Raw genomic sequence first — 23,339 nt, forward strand, 5'->3', positions numbered from 1 at the left:
AGATTTTAAGCAGGAGAGTAACATGATTTGATTTGTGTTTCTAGACAATGACTGGCTCTTTTGTAGAGAATGGCTGTAAAGAACCAAGGTGGACACAGGGATACGTATTTAGAAGCAGCTGTGTGCAGTAGGCCAGGCATTCGGTGATGTGGAGGTGTAAGGTGTAAGAAGAGGACGGATGTCTGTTGGAGGCAGAGGGGAAATCAACTGATGAGGGATGGGGTCTGAGGAAAGAACAGGAACGACAGTGAAGCCTGTGAGGGAGGTGGCATGGCACCCACTCAGACGCCACCCTCCAGGACTGGAGCATACAGTTTGGCCCAGTTCCTGGGAGTGTTGGCAGCCAACAGATCTCAGGCAGTTCTTTTCTGGGACAGAAATTCAGCTGAAGAGAGCCACCTCTCCCAAGGTTACACCCCTGGGACAGCCCACATCCAGTGACTAGTCCAGGTGAGGTTATGAAGGCCCAGCCTTCTCAGCCCAAATTGCAGCAAGTCTACAGAGCCATTCCAGCTCCAGAGCCCCCCAGGAGAGTGGCCAAGGGCCTTTTGCAGCAGCATCACAGCTCAGTTTCTCCCTCTGCCCTGCCTGCTTCCTTCACTCCTTCACATGTGGTTTTCCCCAAGAGCGCTTTCTAATAAACTTCCTGCATGCCGAGTTTTATTCCTCGCAGTCTGCTTCATGGGGATGGCACTTGCACAGCTGATAGGTGCTGATTCTTTAACCAATATGGGGAAAGCCCAAAGGCAAAGGACAGTTTGGAGTGAAAATCAAGAGTTGTGTTTCGGTCATGTTAAACTTGTTCCGTCTAATTGCATCCAAGCATAGACAGAGCAATAGGTGCAATATTGAGGGGAGGCTAGCCTATTCTGGACAAAAACCCGCGAGGCAAAGGGCAAAGAAGACAGCCAAGCCTTTTCACCACAGAGGACTGGAGTGATTTCCCTGGAGTCTGTTCTACCATTGTAATTTTTGAGACTGAATGCTCCTCAATCTGCTTCCTTTGTTCAAAGAGAAGACACAGTTTAAAACCCTTGTATTTGGACTGAAATCCAGATTCTGTGCCCTCAAAAGCATGGATAATATAGTCGCCCATCGTGCTTACCTCTTCTTTCTGACACTCACCCCATGTACCACCACTGATTTCCAGCCACACTGTTCTTTCACATCCTCCAAAATTAGCTCTTTCCCTCCTCAGGGCCTTTGCACGTGCTGTTTCCTCTGCCTGGGATGCTCTTTTCGTAACTCCTTGCATGAGAAGCTGCTTCTTAGCCTCTGACCTCCCCTGATCTTCTCTTCAGAGAGGAGTGGCCACGCTAATGTAATCCCGCATTTTCTCTTAGCTCCCTGTTTCCTGCATGGCACTTCTCACAATTTATTCGTATCTCCTGTATTTGCTGGTTTATCTGGACTTTTGTTTATTTGGTCTGTCTCTATAATTAGGAATTCCCACATGACGATAAGGACTTAGTTAGCATTGTATCGATGTGCTCAGTAAATATTGGTTAACTCATGACTTCCCATTTTAGATATTGTATCCTTTCCAAGGACGCGGGGGAAATACAGCACAGACAGGTATTCAGCACCTCCTGTGGGCCAGCATTTGTGCTCACAAATTGTATTCATTACCTCTTTTAGCTCTTCCAGCAGTTCTGTAATAGAGATATTGTTATTCACCCACTTTTTGGAGGAGGCATCTGAGGCTCAGGGAGATTATTGGCTTTCCCAACATCACGCAGTTCCTGGTGGAGTGGAGATTTGAACCCAGATGTGCCTCACTCCAAAGCCTGTCCATTTTCCACTATACCATAGCTTGCGTATTCCTTCAGCAGATGCTTGTGAGCACCTACTAAGAACAGAGAAAAATACTAGGGAGCAAAATATATAGGGCCTGCCTTGGAGAAGCTTGTAATTTCACTGGAGAGATAAGGCAAACACACAGGGCAAATGTAATGGCATGAAGCAGAGTATGATAAAGGGACATAACCCTCAGGTTCCTTCCAGCTCGAAAGTCCTGCCACTCTCTAAACGGTACAGGCAGTAAACGCAATGGGAGAAACCATCCCGCCCATTGATTGTATCTGATGGCATGAGTTCCTTCTTCATCTGTCTCCAGCTGCCGGTGAACGGGAGTGCAAGTCCGTTTGAGAAAACTGCGTCTGCATTCCTATATTAGAGTGTGTGGTAATGTCAAGGTCAAGTTTGAAGTCAAAGTCAAAAGTCTTTGGGTTTTTTCTTCCTCTACGATATCAAGACTCTTACCAATTAACTTGAAAAAAGTCAATAAGTTAACAACTCCAGGGTTAAAAAAAAAAAAGACTCCTCATCTCATCCCAAAGATTCTGAAATGGATTTGCTCACAAACAGCAGGGTTCTGTGGTGACCTCCGGAGACCTTGCCTGTCACACTGAGCAGTATATCATTTCTTGAGGGGAAAAAAAAAGTTTTACCGTGAAAAATGCTGTGTGGTATCACAGTGTGACACTATTTAAATATCAAGAGTAGATGCTTCTATTTAGCAAAACGGAAGGCAATAAATTGAGTTGCTAATTATTCCAGCTGTGAGTATTTTTGGTATGATGGCAAATTTTGAAGAGGGCAAAATAGAGGATTTTCCTGTTGTTCGTGGCCGATGCCTGTGTAGTGATGGTCCCCTCTGATCTGAAAGGTTCTGGGATCAGAAACCTTGGAAGCCTATTTTTCGCTGAATCAAAATTGGTTTGAGTCTAAGCTTAGGGAATCATGAGATGAAATGGGCTTTTAATTATACTAATTAGGTTATTGGCTTCATTTTCAAACTTGAGAAGTAGCAATTTTTTTAAAAACAGTTTTATAGTTTTATTGTAAAAGCAACAGTTCTCTTCTCAACCCAGACATACACTCTCAACGGGAAGAAGAGCAAAAGCACATTAGTAATAACCTCAATCCCTTCCCTTCCTCATAAAATTGTTTTTGAGAGGTGGGGTTGCCTGCAATGCTCTTATCACGGTGCTAATTAGAACAACTGATTCGTTCAACAAATAATTTAAATGAGCTGTGCTAGGTCCAGGAGCTCTGCCGAAGAACAAGATATGCATGCTTCCTGCCTTCAGGTGATTAATGGCTATATGTATTGGGCATTCACTGGACGTCAAGCTCAGTGTGAGGCATTTCATGTAAATAAACTCACCAGTCCCCCTATCAAGCCCATGAAGTAAATACTAGCACTGCCTCACTTGACAGGTGAGGCCCCAGGACCTAGAGAGGTTAAGGAACTTGCTCAGTGTCACACAGCAATAAGCATGGGAACCAGGATCCAAACCCTGGTGGTCCAAGTCCAGAATCTGTAGGCTTAATACTGCCTCTTTGATATGATCCTGTTGGTTTCAAACATAATTAAATTAATAAGAATAAGAATAATAAAGGAATGTTTATATGCAGGGGAAAAAGTCTGACTCTAAATATCAAATGTGTACCGGTCTGTGGGGACAGAGACCCAGAGAGCAGTTTCCAGGCTCTCGGCCTCAGGTGGAAAGGTGCTGGCTCGGTTATTAGATGGCCATCCGCTGTGGCTGGGTGGCCATTAGCTGTTACCGGTTAGCCCTTGGCCACTGATATAACTGCCGTGGCTGAGCTAGCAAGAATGGATTGCAGTTAGCAAGTGGGGTTGGTTGGTTGGCAGAGAAGTAGACGGCAGTTTGTGGATCGTGTGGCTCCTACTTCCTGTGTCTCCAACCCAGCCGCCAGCGAGACTATAGTGGTATGACTCCCCCATCTATGGCTCTGTGGGTGTTCCTTTTTGGCCTCACCATGTCCTGCGTTCTTATGCAGGGAGCAGGACTAGAGACCCTGCATGACTATCTCTCAAGAGTACAGGAGACTTTTGCTTTCTATTTTTTAAATTTATTTACTTGATTTTTTTAAATGTGTGTGTTTTATATTTGCAAACAGGAAAATAAATGCAGAGCACTTACAAGATTACTTAGTTTTGCTATTCAGGAACTGGCTGAGCAGCAGAGTATCCAAGGTCATTTTTCTCATTATCTCACATGCTTTTTCCTTCTCATCCTGAATGTTTCTCTCGGTCTCTATACCCCCATCCCCCTGTGTCTCTCAGGAACCCACCCATCGCATTGCCCCTCTTCTACCACCCTTTCTTCTTATAGTGGAGAGTATAATAACAGTGCCAGAAAGTGTGGTGATTATTTAACCTCTCTCCAGCTAAATGTTTTATTATAACTCCTGAAAACCTAATTACAGTAACTTTACATGCCACAGTACCCTTTATAGGCTGCCTCTGTATTAAACATACTCCTCTAGAGACAATAAACCTGATGCTTCAAAGGGCACGGCCAGTACCAGTAAATGTGATGGAATCTCACGTTTTCTAGTGCACACCCGATCTCCCTCACTGATCACCACGCCCCCAATGCTGGTGTATTTCTGCCTCTGTCCTTTCTCTGGCTTTTGATTAAATTTCAGCAACAGCATGATGATATTAAACATCTTTGAGGAATTAATGGGCTGTGTATCAATATTTTCATCCACTACTCTGAATACCTGTGAGTTTATTTACTGGGGAGGGAGGTCAATTTTCTTGGTAGAACAACAGTCAACACCTGGTTTCCCTGATAACCAGAGCAGCGTTTTGCACACGGCGCTGCGTTGAGATCATTTGTTCCAGACTCTCTCGCTCAGTTTCAAGGAGAACGTTTGCTGCAGCTGACTTCATGAGCAAAAGGGAGCTCGTCTGCACTGTTAGTCACGACTTGTTCTGGTTAGCTGAATGGTGACCTGTGAGGAGATAGTGCGATACAGATTGAGATAGAGAGGAGGAGGGGGGGGGGGAAAATAAATAAACTTGACCTTTGGAGCTGAGGCAGTACAATTATTTGTGTAGTACGTTTCTGTTTTGAAGGCTTGCTGGGATTTCCCCCGGGCATAAAGCCAAACCTAGAGAAAATAGGGAGACAGCCCTCTTAGAGGATCCCACTAGTTGCAAGCTGAAAAACAGTTCTTGGTATTAAGGGATTGGATGTATTCATTTCATTCTTTGGTAGGTTTTGAGGTTAATGAGGAAGTTTACTTGTGATTGACTAAAAAGCAAACAAACAAAACAAAGAAAAAGTAATCTTTTGTTGGGGCCTCGAGTAGTTAAATTAACCATCGCTTCTCAAAGCTTCTGCTCCAGATAGTCAAGCTCCTCTGTAGCGTAAGAATAAAATAAAAATTCACAGCATATTCAAATTGATAGAGTTCTTCTTATATGGATGCTATGCACGAGTTTCTTGTTTGTTAGACGTCTTTCTAAAATCTTCCATGTTTGTTTCATCAGAGAAAATGTGTGCCCTTAATTTTCTAACCCAATTTGAAGCAAAAGTCTGAGTTGCCAGGATTCTGCCTCAAATGCATGTCTCTGCTGTCTTGCAAAATGCCTGGGAGAATGGCTGCTAGGTAAGCTCTCTCTTGACTTTTATTAAATGGTTTTGTTTTCACATGAGAAAAGTGGTGACATTTACCAAAAAGATGGATAGTTCAGGGTAAGGTGGTGATCACTGTATTCTTAGTAACTCACTGGGACCTAGGGTACAGCGCTGAGAGCATAGAGGGATTGTCCTTCCTTCATCTGGCTACTCAGTTCGATGGCCCTTCTGAGCTCCTACCCTGTGCCAGGAAGGATGCTGCACGCTAGGATGGAAGCCTGATAACCCACGTGGCTAGGAAAGGAGTGTGAGAGCTCTTTTATTTTTTTGTAATTCATCAAGGACTGGTTTTCTCTATCCCTTTGAGTGAGAGCAAGCTCCAAGGACAGCCCTTTGGGGCCCCTCATTTGCCTTTCCTTTCTGACACACAAGTGGCCAATTCTGAGAGCAATTGAGTTGTGCTTGAAAAATGTCAAGTGCATTTGGAAACTACACAATTTTGCTGACGCCTGGAGTCCTAAGCTGAGCTACTTCCATGACCAACCGCTGGGAAGAAGTTCAGTTGGGGCATCACAAATGATTCATCGGAGCGTACTGAGCAGACCCCCGAAGGGGAAAGCTGTCTTAATAACCAGTTCAGGGAAAAATCAAGTCCTCTAAGCCTTCTTGGTCTTCCCAGTGACCATCTGGCTGGACCGTTACCTGTAGGTCTTGCTTTGTTTTATTTATCATTGTTTCCTACAATAAATAAGGGCAATCCTTGGGTGAATCAGTGCTTGCATTTTTTTTCAAGTTGTGATTATGAAGATTTTCCAACATACAGAAAAGTGGGAAGAATGGTACAACATCATAGCCACCTAGTTTCAACAATTGCGATCATTTGCCACATTTGCCTTATCTATCTAGAGAGTTAAAGATCTTTTTGTTGAATCATTTGAAAGTAAGTTGTAGACTTCATGACACTTCACCTCTAAAGCATCAACATTTGAAAGTCGCATTTTAAAAAATGTATCCACTCAACAGCTAGTGTTCTAAGTCAGACACATTTGAAAGGTGCAAAAACAGTTTCTTAAAGTTGAACATATATTTGAACCCCCTGGGGAGCTTCTTAATGGATACACTCCCAGACTGCAGGCCTAGGTCTGTCTGGAGACAGGAATTTGTACTTTTTTGACAGAGCACTCAAGAAATCTGAAAGCAGGTATTTATGGGACAATCTAAAGATCATTTCTTTAGAATCCTTCTTGTTTTTTATTTGTTTGCTAAATTTAATCTTCTGAAAATGTGTAACACCAGGGTGTAACTACATTGTAGGAGAAACAGCGGTCTACATATATTTGGTACTTTGGCTTAATAATTTTAAGCACCAGAAACTAGAAAGAAGAGAAGTGAGGACTACATGAGTTTCATTTAGCTGTCATCGTCACAGAGGCTGTGATACCAATGAGCAGCCTGAGAGATGAATCTTTCAAGGATTAATGCAGTGATGGAAGGTATACAGGTTGTTTTTTTCTCTGGAGGGATCTGGCCTAGTGTATAAATATGGCAAGTTTGCCATACACAAACTTGGAAATCCGTTTGGAAAGCAAGAGTCAACATGACAGAAAGAATGCTACTTTTAAAATTTTTTAAAAATGTTTACAGTATTTTTTTTTAGCATTCATTATTTTGGCCTTGGAAAGGTTGTAGGTCATTTATTTAACAAGGATTTGTTGATCCTAGATGTTAGGATAGAGCGTTGAACAAATCAGACAAAACACCTGATTATTTTAAACTTCATAAAAATTCAGTTCTAATGATGGAGACAGACAATAAAGAATACAATAAGTGCACAAATACGTATGTCATGAAAAAAAATAAAGCAGTTATAATGGGATGAAAAATGACATGGAAAGAAAAGAGGGGCCAGAGAAGATCTCTCTGAAAAAGTGACAAAGGAGCAGAGTGGTGAAATGACGCCAAGAAAGACGCTATGCAGATATTTCCAGGCAGAGGGAACAGCACGTGCAAAGGCTCTGAGGCAGGAATGCATTGGATGTAATGATGAGGAATGGAGAAAGAACAGTGTACAAGGGGAGGATAAAGTAGTGGAACATACAGCTGGAGACGTGGCCTGAGGCACATCATGCAGGGATTTGCAGGTGGTGGGAAGACCTTCTGAATTTATTCTAAGAGTTATTGGAAGCCTTTCTCTCTCTCTCTCTCTCTCTCTCTCTCTCTCTCTCTCTCTCTCTCTCTCTCTCTCTCAATAGAGGGGGGGTGACATATGACATAATCTGACTTCCTTTTTAGAAGGAAGTGTGGAAAATAGACTGGATTGTCAAAGGGACAATTTTAGGATCTCATAAAGCAATCCCATCCATACGAAATAATAGCCATTTCTTTTATTCTTATAAATGAGTGCATTCATGATAACATTAAAGCCAATTTAAACTTCATAATCTTCATCTTGTGATTTCTTTCCATTGCCACAACATTCCTGTTTCTAATTTACTAATTCTGTCCACAAATATAACTGATGTTCAGGCACTGATATTTAGGCTCTAGAGACAGTAAGAGTAATATCTACCCGTATCAAGTGTCAAGGATATCATGATTTGATTTGGGGACGATACATTAATTATCAATATTAAGGTTATTACTATACTGATATATATATTGTACCAAGTGTATGAATAGATTCTTAAGTACACAAAGTGATGGGGGGGGGGGGAAGATGTTGGAATAGGTTTTCCAGGTAAGTGGTTGGAAGGTGAGTAGGAGCTAGCTGGGGTGGGGGTGGGGGTGGGGGTGGGGGGGTGGGGAAGCACAGGAAAAAGCCATTCCTGAGAGCATAGCACGTCATTCACAAGGATATGGCAGCATGAACAGGCTGATTAAGGAAAGATGTGTCTTTTGTTGTAGCTGAAGTGTAGAGTCCAGGGGAGCTGGGAACACAAGGTTAGAGATGAGGATAAAAAAAAATTGGGTAGTGGTTGTAAAAAGTCTTGTCCCATATTGAGATTTGGGTTTTCTTTTTTCGGCATTAGAGGATCAGCAGGGATTTCTAAGCCAGGGCACAATGACATTTATGTTTTGGGAAGAAAAGTGGCAGGAGGGCTGAATGGCAGGCAAGTTTGGTGGAAAAGGTTTTCAGAAATATTAATAAAACTGATGGAATTCTTTAACCCATTGGATGGGAGAAGGTGAGGGAAGGGAGGACGTGAAAATGACTAGTTTATTAGGCAACTGGGAATAATAACAGGAGTTCAGGAAGAGTGTGTTTGGGGAGGGGATGGAAAAGGGTTTGTATTTGGTGGGACTTGTTCCAGACAGCTGTGGAATGTCATCACAGATGCCCAGTACTGACTGGAACGTGGTCTGGACCACAGGGAAGCAGGTGGGCTCAATAGAAATGGAGATCTGGAGGCTTTCAGTCATATAGGTGATGGCTGAAGCCTTGGGAATGGGTGAGATCTCTGTGGGAGTGAGAACTAGTGTTCACGTATTTTTAAATCCTCATTAATGACGACTTACAATGTCTTTGTATTCCTTTGCTTTAGTTTGAGTTCCTATTTTCACTACCCACTCTTGGAGAATTGTCCAAGAAATACATTTGAAGTAGTTTTTGTTTGTTTGTTTATTTTTCTTTCTTTTTCTATTAGTTTCAGGTGCACAAGACAAAGCAATACTTAGATGTTTATCATTTATATCCCTCACACTGTGTGAACCCCCCTCCCCCCATCCAATATCCCTCTGACATCGCACAGAGCCATTACATTTCCACTGTCTCTATTCCTAATGCTGTACTCTGCTTCTTGTAAGTATATACACACACACACACACACACACACACACACACACACACACACATATAATTATAGTTGACATTCATTATTGTTCAGCTTCAGCTTCAGGTGTACAGTGCAGTGATCAGGCATCTACATCTTCCCTGAGGTGGTCTCCCTAATGAGACAAGTGTCCATCGGATACCCTACAAAATCTTTACAACCTTATTGATTACATTCCCCAAAGTAATTTTCAAAACCCCGTGTCCATCTTATAGTTACCGACTGTTTTCTAATCCCCTCACCTTCCCCCTTATCCCCACCCCCCCCATCTAGCAACCCTCAGTTTTCCCTCTATGTCTCCAAAACTAGTTCTGATTAGTTCATTCACTTATTCTTTTCTTTAGATTCCACATATAAGTGAGATCATATGGTATTTGTCTTTCTCTGTCTGACTTACTTCACTTAACATAATGTTCTCTAGGTCCATCCATGTTGTTGCAAATGGTAAGATTTCTTTCTTCTTTATGGCTGCGTAATACTCCATTGTATAAATGTACCACAGTTTCTTAATCCAGTCGTCTACCGATGGGCATTTCGGTTGTTTCCATGTCTTGGCTATTGTGTATAGTGCTGCAATAAACATAGGAGTGCATAAAGATTTTTGAATTAGAGCTTTGGATTTCTCCGGATAGATACCTAGGAGTGGAATTGCTGGATCATAAGGTAGTTCCATTTTCAGATTTTTGAGATACCTCCATACTGTTTTCCATAGTGGCTGCACCAATCTGCATTCCCACCAACAGTGCACAAGTGTTCCCTTTTCTCCACATCCTCGCCAGCACTTGTTGTTTGTTGATTTATTGATGATAGCCATTTTGCCAAGAGCGAGGTGGGATCTCATTGTGGTTTTCATTTGAATTTCTCTGATGGTTAATGAGGTTGAGCATTTTTTCATATGTCTGTTTGCCATCTGTATGTCCTTTTTAGAAAAATGTCTCTTTATGTCCTCTACCCATTTTTTAATTGGGTTGTTTGTTTTTTTGGAGTTGAGTTGAGTGAGTTTTTTATAAATTTGTGATATTAACCTCTTATCAGATATATCATTGGCAAATATCTTTTCCCATTCAGTAGGATCCCTTTTTGTTTTATTGATGGTTTCCTTTGCTGTGAAAAAACTTTTTAGTTTGATGATCCCACATGTTTATTTTTTCTCTTACTTCCCTTGAGCAAGGGGGTATATCAGTAAAAATCTTATTCTGGGTAATGTCTGTGAAGTTTCTTCCTGTATTTTCTTCTAGGAATTTTATGGTTTCAGATCTTACATTTAAGTCTTTAAGCCATTTTGAATTTATTTTTGTATATGGTGTAAGGAGGTGGTCCAGCTTCATTTTTTTGCATGTGTCTATCCAGTTTTCCCAGCACCATTTATTGAATATTTGAAGTAGTTTTAAATCCAATCCCACAGTTTTCCCATCACCCTGGCTTTCTGGTGTGCATATGTTCTAGCTTAATTATAAGGCAGTGAACTATTATTTAGTGATTTGGAGAACTCTTCAGGTGTTTGTTTGACATTTGTCAAGCTTTAAATTAAAACTCATGGTGCAGGCTCCTTCTGTTGCTCTGAGGAGTTAATCATAAATGTTACTTGTGATGCATGAAGCACTTACTCTGAGACACACCCTTGGTTAAGTGCTTTTCCTGCATCGTCTAATGTAATCCTCATGGCGACCTGTGCTGTTCTTACCTCCATTTTACAGGTGAGGAGACAGACTCTCCAGAGCAGCGTTAGGAAATTTCCATGGGCTTATTTGTCCAGAAATGGCACTGCCAGGGCTCCAGTCCTTGTGTATCTTGCTCCAAAACTCTGCCTTTAAACACTATGCCTACTGCTTCTTCTTCCAAAAGACTCTTTTAATCTGGAGCATTCAAAGAGAGCTATTAGACAAAGAATACAAAGACTTATTTATAGAATCAAGCCTCTTGGCTTTATTCAGGTCATCGAACACACTTACAGTACAAATAAAGTTTAAATACCAGTTGTTTATTTTAATGTTAACCATGTTAAATAATTCACTAATCAGATACTCATTTTCTGACATGACTATTAGTCATATCAGGCTCATTTGATCTCTGTCAAAGATTAAAATACTTTCAAGGTTTTTGTCTGGAAGCAGCCAAGATACAAATATTTGTAATGACAGCAGTCTGGCCTCAGAACCCTGCTGGGAAAACCCGCTAACCCCAATATGCAGGGGGCAGTGTGGTGCAGTAGGTCCAATTGGAGCTTTTAGAGTCAGGCAGATTGGCGTTTGAGCCTTAGTGACCCCGCTTGCTGACTCCAAGCTTTCACTTGCTCATCTACAAACCTGTGGAAATAATGGTACCTACCATTATGTGAGGTTTAGTTGCAAGGAAAACATTTAGCGTTGTTGTGACACGTAGCGTGTGATCCATAAATATGGTTGCACCTACTGGAGACTGGGAGAGAAGGAAATACCTATATAACATATTGGAATCTTAGAACTGAAGCTGTGTATAAATCACAAAGTAATGAGGGAGTTTCAGTCATTCATCCCCTGACTCACTCACTCTTTCACTAAGTCTCCCCTGCATGCTAAACATTGAGTTGGGTGCTGGGCACATAAAGATAAACAAGTTACAGAATAAGACACAGTCCCCAGCTGCTCAGACTCTAGACTCTGCTTAACACATACTTTAAGGTCTGCTAGTGTGTATTTCCTGGAAGACAAGTCATTTTAAATAAAGTGAGACAGGTCACATCTGAAGTCTTACAAATGGCACACATAAGAAAGAAAATCTTCTGTCAGAGGATTGGTGATCCTTGAAGTGTCCTTGAAGAAAATCTCCAGGGAAGGGTTATATTAGGGGTCAGCAGTGGACCCCATGACCCCGTTGTCACACCACAGCTCTAGCGACCGAGGGCAAAGATGTTTGCAAAGAAAGAGCCATGATCCCATGACCTAAAGAGGTGGTCTCAGAACCGGAAGCAGGATGGAGGCGGGAAACAGACCAGGAAGGAGGTTCAAAGAGAGACAGGTTAGGGTAACACATAAGAGCACAGACTTGAGCATAAGAGAGACCTCCGGGTTTAAATCGTTGGACAGTTGCTTGAGTTATCCAAGCCTGATTTCTCGCATCTTAAATAGAGATCTTATAATATTTAGTTTGGAAGTAGTCATGACAATATATTTCAAGTGCCTTTAAATAGTAAGTTCTCATGCAGCAGCACAGTCCTCTCTGAGTAACGAGCAGTAACTCAGTTTTCGCATTTGCCTTGAATACTTTGCAGGATTCCTGTGGAGGATCAAAATTGGGATGTGTATGTGAAAACATATAGTGATACGGGTTTGTGGAATTAATTGATGCCACCATCACATGTAATGTTCGCCCCTTCGTGCGTGACAGGTAGGGGAGGGTGGTTAGCTAGGACTGCCCTGAAGCAGAGTGAAAGAAGAAGCAGTGGGGTGTTCCTCTTGGGCCACCCATGTCAACCTCGTTCTTTCCCTTCTCCCGGCAGGCACTTTCTCTTTAAGACCTCCTCTGGAAGCACACCCCTGTTCAGCAGCTCTTCTCCGGGCTACCCATTGACCTCAGGAACCGTTTACACGCCACCACCCCGCCTGCTGCCCCGGAATACCTTCTCCAGGAAGGCCTTCAAGCTGAAGAAACCCTCCAAATACTGCAGCTGGAAATGTGCCGCCCTGTCCGCCATCGCCGCGGCCCTGCTCCTGGCCATCCTGCTGGCGTATTTCATAGGTAAGTCAGGGCAGCCCACTCGCCACCCCTGGCTGTGAGAAGGTGGGGGGAGAGGCCCTCTGTTGTCTGGACAATTTGCTTATTGGCTCCTGAAAGACGAAATGCGTGATGGATGGGAGTGATTTGTCCCTCCTGAAATCCATTTCGATCTGATGAGTTTCTCCTTCGTGATTCTAAATGACATTTGTCAGATGTGAAATTAAGCATCGTGACTATATTCTTTCTTGGAGATAAGCTGAAAGTTGCCGTTCCTGAAAACCCATCCCTCACCCCCCGACTAGCCTTCTAGTCTGTTCCATCCCTGAACTTTCACCCAGGTCGGTGCTCTGAAATTCACGTGCATTGGGGAACTTCAGCCAAAAACAGAAGAAGAATAGTGGTCAGCATGCCTGGGAATGCCTTGATTTGAAAAACAGCTAAAGTAGCAAGCTGATTTTCCGAGCTGTGGAACAGAACCAGGATTGAGAACCCTGAGCGTCCAGCCAGCTTTTGTACCGAATCAAGTCCCCCAGACACAGCAGAGCTGGTCCACACACATCCCCTCTTTGCCTCTGTCCCTTCAGCCTTAACTCGAATCTCACCACATGTCACTGAGTCTGAATCAGGTCCACCTCCCCAGCCAGCTGTACTTCTGGGAACTCAGGATTTGACTTAGGGCAGCAGACTGGTGACATTGCTGGGAGTTCATTCTTCTCATGCCAAAGATGCTGGTTTGCATCCGTGGGGTGCAGCCCAACTGTGGAGCGCAGCAAATGCCCGGAGCTTAGGGGCCGGGTGCCACACGTATGTGAGCATCCTGAGCTGGACACAAAACTGTTATCAGCTCCTGGCTCCAACCAAGAGCCCCAGGGCTGCTGCTCTGTCAGCTGGGCTTGCCAATGGCAGATCTCCTGGCCCAGACAGAGGCCACAGTGACATTTGTTCAAGTTTATTTGAAACACTTGATGGTTCTGGCGTGGTTTCAGGGTAGCTATGCTAGGCTTCCCCAGTTTGTCTGTGCCATGTTGCAAAGCAAACCTATAAAACACCAGCAAAAAGAGGCCAACTCCAGAACAGTGCTGAACACTTATGTTGAAACCCCTCCCATATAAGAAAAAAAAAAAGACAACCCTGATTATTCTGGCGTTGCCCCTTCTCCTAACATAAGGCCTCCCTTCTCCCTCAGGAGTGGGGGCTCGCACATTCCCTTCAACCTCAGGTGGCCAGCGTGGTAACTGCCAGAGAAGGACTGGTCCCCGAGTTCCCAGACCGTTCTATCCAAGCTGGCCCTATGGCAAGGGAGGGTGACCATGCTCCCCCAGAGATCTGCAGCCCTGCCCTAGGCAGACCATTACTAGCCAAAAGCTGATGGGACATTTTCACTCTCTCCCATGATATTGCTGTGCTCCTTTTCATATGAAAAAAGAAGTTCACATCTGTTACCAGTTGCGTCTCTCAGGAATGCCCTCCAAAAGTGAGCAATTTGACACTCCAGAGGAAGGCACCATGTTTACCTGGGACTTAGCATGCAAACACCCTTGTGCTCTAAACCCCAGCTCTACGTGGGGACTAAGATCTGACACCCACGCACCCCTGAGTTAAAGCTGTGTCTGCTTCTCACTTACCTCTTGAAGGATGGAGTAATGCGTTGCCTTGAGGGTGGGGGAAGGGATTCTGTTGCACCCTCAATCAGTTGAGTAGAATTTCTTGTGTCATCAAGTGTAGTTTTGTGGGCCTCCCCAGATCGTTGTTCAGGGGGGCCCAGTAGAAGCAAATTGAATTGCCTTGGGTTGCCGTCTGGGTCTTTGCATGGTTTGGCTTTGTGTCAGAAACTTCAGAAAGGGTCCATGAGCTTAATTCTCAGGCTTAATGTTCTGCTGGGCCAGTGGGCACCATGGAAGCCCAGATATAGAAATTGAGGCACTGCCAGCCTCTGCCAATACCTTCCCCAGAGTACCTCCTGTTCCACTGCAGGAGAGAGATAGATGGCTACTGCCTGATTTATTGAGCTTGATAGTTAAAATAGAATAGCTTTCTGTAGGGCGATCATATAAATGGGAAACAGTATAGTGAGAGTTTAACGTTTTAATCGGGCGTGTAACTTTGTAAATGATGGATTAGGAAACATATTTATCCTCAGTCTGGAGGCTGCTGGAAGCTGGACCTGAGCATCTTAGGATGGTTTATTAGATTATAATCCATCATTTCCTATTATGTATGCTTTAGGTAAGATTATGCTTTGACCCTGGAGTATTGAAGAATAGTTTATGACTCAAAATGCGTGATGGAATGAGCTAATTTACAGCAGTAATGGCAGTGAGCACAGAGCTATAAGGCTAGTCTCGGCTACTCTCCAAAGGTCATGACAGGTCTGCAAGCGTGGCGATGGGTCAAGATCTTGAGTGCTGACCTTGACCCCCGTGATCCCTTTCTCCATAGTCTTGACAAAGTGTTTTCCTTCTGAGTCTCTGTTTCCTAAGTAAAGCATGGGAGCATGATGGTTATTTATGTGCAGAAACTCTGAAGTATGGTGAGGATTAATTAATGCGTATAAATCACTTTGAAGATGAAAAGCAGTATATTATTAATTACGGAGCTGCAGGGGCATCAACAGTGCATTGCAAACACAGAGAAAAGTGCTTTGGGGAGCAACGATTGGTTGTGCTTATGTAGAAACAAGCCATCAGGGTAGGACCGAAGGGCAAGATAAAAACCAAAGCCCTCCTGTTAAGGAGACTGCAGTGTTTAAGACCTGAGCCCATTCTGTTTCCTATGTGACAGGTCTTCAAACTGAAACATCAACCCTAGGATGTTTATGGACAGGCGCTGGGTCCAGGCCTGCCAGAACGGTGACAAATAGATCAAATTATCTTCCGTGCATGTTGAAAACCCATCGAGAGGACACTTTCCACAAATCAGTAACCTGGAACAGTTCGGCCCCACATCAAGCTCTTCCATAGACCCAGCATGTGTGTCAGTGTCAAAGCAGTGTCAAAGTGTGTCTCTTGCAAACTCAGAGAAGCAGGCCTTTGCCAACTCTGGGAAGACCCACCAGGTCCTACTCACACAGCTGGGGTCCACAGCCTTTTATGATATACTCTTCCATCAGATTCTTCCTATGCCAAGTTCTCCCCATATAAAAATATCCTGGGAGAAATGCCTCTAAGAAGCTTCGTGAACCATTAGGGGACCATTTTGGGCATCAGTCGGCCCCTGGCCCAGATGGTTCCTCGGGAAAACTGGTTTAGGAGAATTTGGCTGTGAAACAAATGCAAGAGAGCTTCCCTCTTAAGAAGTCGCCTTACATCCTGGGGCAGCTCAAGGACTTTCATTGCCTGCAACACCAGACATCCCCCTAGATCCCTAAGGTTCTGAATCATGTCACGGTCGTAGAGTTTCTCACTTGCTTTTTGCCAGCTACATTGTGTTTTTTATCTTCATCGTGTACATAACAATAATGGATTAGAAACTTCTATTTGAACTGTAAGCTTTTGCATTGAAAGCATATTTATATAATTATTAAATTTGAGCCATACCCCCAGCCCACAACATACACTGTAGCAGAAAATAAAATTGGCAGATTATAATCACTTGACAAGAATTGATGCTGAGGCCCAGAAAATCCAAAGTCTTCTGGCTAGTTAGTTGCAGAGCTAAGACTAGGCCCTGGGTCTCCTGATTTGTAGTCTAGCATCTTTGCCTTGGCTATTCTCTCCTACTAAAGATTGCAGTTAGCCATATTTTCCAAATACTATGTGAAACCCAAATGGTCCTTTTTGCAGCATGAGTTCACCTTTTCTAATTCTGTCCTCATTAGGAAGGGAGGGTAATTGGTTTCTCTGCTCCCTGAATCATCTTCTAACACAGTGGACAGAAACCCTATCCCCTCCTCAGCTCCTGACCTGCTTTCCCAAATACCTTCTCTTACAGCGGTCAGCACACTTTTTCTGTCAAAAGCCAGATAGTACATGTTTTGGGTTTTGTGGGCCATGCAGTCTGTGTCACAACCAATCCTTGTAAAGCAAAAGCAGCCATAGAGATTTGTAAACAAATGGGCATAATTGTGTTCCAGAAGACTTTAATTATGGACACTGAAATTTGAATTTTATGTACTTTTCATGTGTCATGCAATACTGTCCTTTTGGGGTTTTTTTTAACCAGATTTAAAATGTAAAGCTTATCCTTAGCTCATGTACTGTTAAACACACACACACACACACACACACACACAACAACAACAACAACAACAACAAAAAAGCAGGTGACAGACTGGATTTGGCCCCCAGGCTACAGTTTGCCAACCCTTGTCTGATTATATTACTGTTCTTTTCCTAAAATTACCTTTTCAGAGTGTTTCCACCTTTGTGTGTGTGTGTGTGTGTGTGTATGTGTATAAAGGTGGAAATATATATATATATGGTTTTCAAACTAGCTAAAGATACAACCACCTGTCCATTATACACAGAGCAGTGATGGACATTTTCTGACACCGCTATCCCCTTTCATAGTGAATAATTACATCTGACTTTCTGACCCAAACTTCAAACCAGATAAAGCAAGCCGCTTTCCCCTTTAGTTAAAAATAGTCTGTAGGATCAAAATTTCCATCTGAACAGACTGCTTTAAACAGTGCTGCAACTCATGGATGGAGTGGAACTGCCTAGCAATTTTGCCACATTCTCACTAGTCCTCAATCTTCAGTCACTGCAGGTTCCTCTGCAAAACCATTGCCTGTTTTTAAAAATTCCTCGGGGCCTGATGCCTTCTTTGCTGAAGGTTCCCAGCAGGTGGTGACAGTGCTGAGCCATTGAATGACATCATCGCTTTCTGGTCCTAGGTTAATGGTGGTTAGATCTAGTTTCCTTAAAATGCACCAGAGTTTTTACACAGCTACCTCACGTCAAGGAGGAAAGATGCTTGTTGGGTATGACTTTGCTATTTAAATCCAGATAATCCTAGAAATTCTAAGGTGAGAGTCAACGCACTAGTTCAGTATGCCACTGGACTCAGCCTATCGCCCCAAGTTAAAAACTATATGTAATGGACATTGAGTGTCTGTCAAAAATTTCTTGCATGGTTGGGAAGGGGGGTGAGGACAGAGAGAAAGATAAGAGCATTTATGTCATCCTAAGTTAGCTGTTAGCTCTTCAGATCTCTGCCAAACTAAAATACATATATATTAGAAAGTCACCTTGTCTTTTTTAACTATAGTAATTCCTGCCAAATATGAAATAGTATGTTTTAAGTCAGCTGCTCAGCTCTCTGCCTTCTGCCACTCTTACTTCGATCTGGGAAGAACGCGGGCCATCAACATGTCAGGATGTTAAAAGTAGGGTAATTTGGGGTGCTTTCAGTTTCTTTTGAAAACAATGAGAGATTTATTCTATGGAAAGCAAAAGCCTACAATGTGTTTAAAGTTGCTACACTTGAAAATTGATATGTTGAGACTCACACTGATGAATCCTGCATTCTCAGCTGCCATTTTGTGTATTCCCATCTCACTGAACAGAGCAGGTTGGGGGAAAACATAAAGAAAGTGGCAGGAAATGCAAAGAACAGTGCACGTACCTGGCACTTTCTGTGAGGACTCAGCCTCGGAGAAATATTGGTCCCCTCTCAAAGTCACTCAATGCTCATTGACTATTCAGAGAGACTCTAACCCTCTCCCTCCCATATGAATCCCAAATCATATGTTTACCTCCCATTCTCTAAAGGGCAAAATTCTGATGATTACATCTGAACAGTCTGGCAAATAACATTTCCACCCAACTCTCTGAACCCGAATGATCAAACCCTGTAGTTAGCTACACACAAAACAATGAGAACTGCCCACAAGTAAGTCAGGGGGCCAGTCATGTTACCTGTTGGGATGTTAGTGACAGAGTTTTCAGCTAATAGATATGCTAATGTGCTCTTAACCAGATAATAAAGTCCTGTCAGTGCTTACCCACTGCTGAGTGTTTGGCAGTGGGACTGCCATTTCATAATTGTATCCCTGATTTCAAAGGGTCTGTCAATTTCCAGGAAGTGAGTTATTAGGTAGGTCTCCATCACCTAGCGGCCATGTGGCAACATTTGTATCTCCTATTTGACATTCAGAAAAGATGAGTTCCTCTCCTGAGCTGAGCTTTTCTGTCTGAGATGTCTGTCGGATAGCAAGGTAGTCGGCTTTCCCACCTTCTGGGCAAACTCAGTGGGTGGCAATGGGGAAGCAGCTTTTGGTCCTGACTTTGTAGAGCATCTCAATGCAAACACCAGGCGAGGGTGAGTATAATGGATACCACTCCAAGTTCCTCCAGGACCACAGTAAGGAAGCAGGGACTGGTGTCATCTGCCAGCCACGATTGTGCCTGATGAATGAGTGCAGAGTGTTCACCACCTGTCTTGCCCTTGAATCAGCAGGCCAGCCTCTCCTGGACTTTCTCTGTGTCAGTTCTCCCTCTAGCACTCATCAGTCCAGAAGCAGCAAGGCGATGCCGTGACATTTATTGTCTCCCTCTCCACACACTCTGTTTATTTAACTGGATCACTTAAGGTGGTCACCAAGTCCACAGATCCCCATTTCCTAAGTCTTTCATTTGTTCATTTATTTGTACTTGTTTCATGAGTTAGGATTTGGGGTACAACTTTGAATGTACTGTAAATAAGTATTGTTCTGTGTTTCACCTATAACAAAATTGCAGCAGTGCTTGCCCTGCTGTGGTGATTAGAAAAGCAGCTTGATGTGTTGGGAAGCACATGCATAGGCTTTAGTGTCAGAGAGGTTCAAATTCTGAGATGTGTACTTAAAAGCCATGTGACTGTCGGCTTGCTGTTCAATCTCCCTGCATCTAAGTTTTCCCATCCAAAAAAAATGGGGGAAATTCCTACTTTGTAAAGATGGTTCAAGCATTCACTGAAATGATACATGGATACAACTTTTCTTCAAATCCAATATGTCATCGTATATGGGAAGTGTCATTATTGTGTGCATCCCCGAGGGGAGAAAAGGTTGCCGATTAAAATATGACATGATTTCTTAGTACTTACAATTTTTATTTTGTATTTTGGGAAAGAGGTAGACATAACCCGCTTGGATTGATGTACAATCATGTGAATAGATGGATCCACAGTCACACTGGTCTCAGTTGTAATACCCTGTTTCCCTGAAAATAAGACCTAGCCAGACAATAAGTTCCAATGCAGTCTTTTAGAGCAAAAATTAACATAAGACCCGGTCTTATTTTACTATAAGTAAAATTTACAGTAAAATAAGACTGGGTCTTTATAATATAGTATAACATTAATATAATATAATATAATATAATTAATATAGTATAATATAATACCGGGACTTATATTAATTTTGGCTCCAAAAGACACATCAGAGCTGATCGTCTGGCTAGGTCTTATTTTCAGGTAAACATGGTAACACCAATTAAGAGGTGCATTCTGATTTCAGAGATGTGAAAATGTGAAAAAATCCAAGTCTTCGTGTCAGTGAGATATGGTGGTACGTGGCACATGATAACATGATAACATAAAAAATAAAAGCCCAAAGTGAGGGGCAGCAAGCATTTATTTGAGATAAAAAAAAAAAAAAAAAAAAAAGAATAGCCATTCAGGAAACACTGATTCAGGCAGAAACCTAAACAGTGTCTGATTAGGAGACAAAGACAATGGTATTTATGAGAAAGGGATGGGGAACAATTACATCAATAGAAGGAAGACATTTCTAAAGGTGTAGATAAGCTAACATAGTGACACTAATTTGAAACAATGTTTTCTATTTTTTAGTCCAGTAGTCATTAGTCCAGTAGCCCTAATGTCTGCTTTCTTGGTATCCTTGCAAACAGTTCTTTGGGGCACAATATTGCTTTAGGCCAAAGGTTATGCTGCCCTATGTTAACATTCCAAAGGTTTGAGGCATACGACATACACGGCGGTTCCTGTTGGATGGCAGATCAGGCTCCGTTTTAAAGTGGCTCTCTTTATAGTATTTTTCACACGCTATAGAAGCTCAACTAACTGGAGTTACTGTGGTTATAGTATTGGCTATCACACTCCTAGGCCAGGTTCAGTGAGAAGCATAAACCAGGTTCTTGGGTCGTTGTATTCCCCAGAACAGTGCCTAGCACCTTGTAAGCAGTCACTAAATATTTGTTGAACTAATGAATGCTGATTAGGGTTAGGGCTGAGTTGGACCGTGTGTAGATGGCATTATTAAGTACCCAGAATCCCTGACCCCTAGTTTCACTTGTTCCCCTCATGTAAAGGGAAGTTTCCGGTTCCCTGATGTTGTAATTGCCTCTGTTCCCAGATTGCATTTCCAAGTTAGAAAGCATTTAGGCAAAGGAACAGTTAGGGGGCTGTGTAAGCACCACATTTAAGCCCTCTAGCAGGAATCTGTGCTTCCCTGAAATCGAGAGAGCTAGCTGAGTGAAACTGGGAAGTGTTTGTGTCTGGCATACGGCCACCATTTGGCACTCACATTACAAAAGTGTAGCAGGATTTAGTTGGAGTTCAAGGTGAAGAAGCAAATAATGGCATAAATCTGAAAGTCTGTTGGCTGCTTCTCTGTAAATGAGGATGTGCTAAGAAGTGAAAGCAATTGCTACAAGGCACCAAGTAGAGAAAGGAACTATTATATGGTGAATTAGGTCTGTGTACACAAGCCATACAGAATCTTTTGTGTTCTGCGGTACCCGGCTTAGCTTTGTAGCCTCACACAACAGAAACTTGACCTAAAAACGAACTTTTCAAACATTCGTATTTCTCTTAAGGTCACCTTAAACCAGACTTATTGTGTCCTTCATTGAAAACTCCTTTATAGAAAATTCATATTTTGGGTGTTAAGAATAGATATCCAGAATTTTTGCCTGAGCCCTTTTCTCATCAAATAGATCATTTATTAAATTGATGTCTCATAATCAGATCCTCTGCATTAGGAAAGCAAATGGTCCATCAACTATATTAACATATTTAATATTACCATATAAAAGAAGATAATGCATTGCATGTCCCACTAATTTCATTTGTAATATTTTCAACTTCTAGCCTTAAATAAGTATGTAAATATTAGAATGTGTCAGAAAGTATAACAATACTCAGCTTCATGTTGATAAGAAAAGAGCTTTGCCAAAGAAAATATTGTCCTTCGTTCTTGGAAAGAGAAAGGAATTGATAAGATACGTAATATGTATCATCTTTGAAAGGCTTTTGTTTTCTAAAAACTAAAGCTAGGGATGCGAAGGGAAGATCAGCTTTGCCTCCAGTCTGCATTTCTTTCATCATGACTTTCCTCACAGCTATTAGGGAAGGCCCTTCCCTTGGGATGGGTTTTCAGTGGAGTTAGGTCATTTGTGAGAAGATTTGTGCAAACATGTTAGGTCTTCCTCTAGGGACTCTGATCTTTATAAAAGAAAGGCATATTACCTTGCTTTTGCCTTCGCAGTCATGATGCAATTCTATGAGTTTCCTTACTTATATTACACTGTGAGCATTTTAGAGACACATTAATGAAGTTTGCATTAGACTTGCTTATGTTCCACAGGGAAAGGTGGGTGGCAGTGTGTCAAATGCATTCTGTTCTTCAGGCCATGATAAACAAGGTGACATCTTTCAAGAAAGTTCAGTGTGCCTTTGAATTAAATGCATTTTTCAAAACTGGTTTTAAGGCTACTTCATGGCCCAAATTTTACAAACACAGACTTCTGGGCATTAGCTAAGTTAAAATACATGTGTTTAAACTTTCCTTTAATAAGATTTGTAGACTTCCTGAATCTCGAGAGAATTGTGGGTTAAAGACTCTTTTTTCCATACAAAAAAAAAAAAAAAACTTGTAACATTGTATATTAATTTTACATATTACTAATTTAAAATTTATTGAATTTATCATATTAATTTTAGGTTTTTTCCAATGGGCAAGAAATTGTATTTAAGTATGTGATTGGCCAGTCACATTTTATGCTGGAATCTGCTGACCAGTCTCAGAATCTAGGACATTTCTACTTTAAATTTTTTCCTAGACCTAGAGTCTAACAAACAACCCCATAAAATAGTATAGTTAATAGGAAAGCACAGAGTGCCTGGGTAAGTTATGTTTGCAACAAACAACCTTTGCCATGATGTTGATCAGTCTCACATAACTGTGATAGAAGGTGTCTGGCTTCCATTTTTCCCAGATCTGTCAGGAAACAGAACCTTTTATATTTAAGAGGTTTTTATTAACTCATTGGTATGAATCGATGGTCAGCCGTCAATTTTTTGTCCTTAGAAATGTGGAGTGTTCTAATCATTATACAATAAGAAATTGAGAAGCTACGTGTCAGTTTTTATCCAATCTGTGTTTTGTCAAATGAAAGACATTATCCCCTCCTGAATGTACTTTTAAGAACTGTAAAGCTTCTAAACCAAGGAGCTTATACTTCTT

The 23,339-nt window shown here is 42.1% G+C and overlaps 1 protein-coding gene across 10 annotated transcripts in view; it reads left to right on the forward strand.

Annotated features, from left to right (window-relative positions):
- The window catches only part of TENM2 (teneurin transmembrane protein 2), a 1,142,683-nt gene that overhangs the window by 889,774 nt on the left and 229,570 nt on the right, over positions 1-23,339 (forward strand). For all 10 annotated transcript variants that reach the window (XM_019740872.3, XM_019740888.3, XM_019740899.3 and 7 more), the window contains one exon: positions 12,711-12,949. In XM_019740872.3, coding sequence (XP_019596431.3) covers positions 12,711-12,949 — 239 coding nt within the window. The remainder of the gene's footprint in view (positions 1-12,710; positions 12,950-23,339) is intronic.

Source organism: Rhinolophus sinicus, chromosome 5, assembly GCF_057876585.1.
Source record: "Rhinolophus sinicus isolate RSI-liver-muscle chromosome 5, RSI-T2T, whole genome shotgun sequence".
NCBI classification, from domain to species: Eukaryota; Metazoa; Chordata; class Mammalia; order Chiroptera; family Rhinolophidae; genus Rhinolophus; species Rhinolophus sinicus.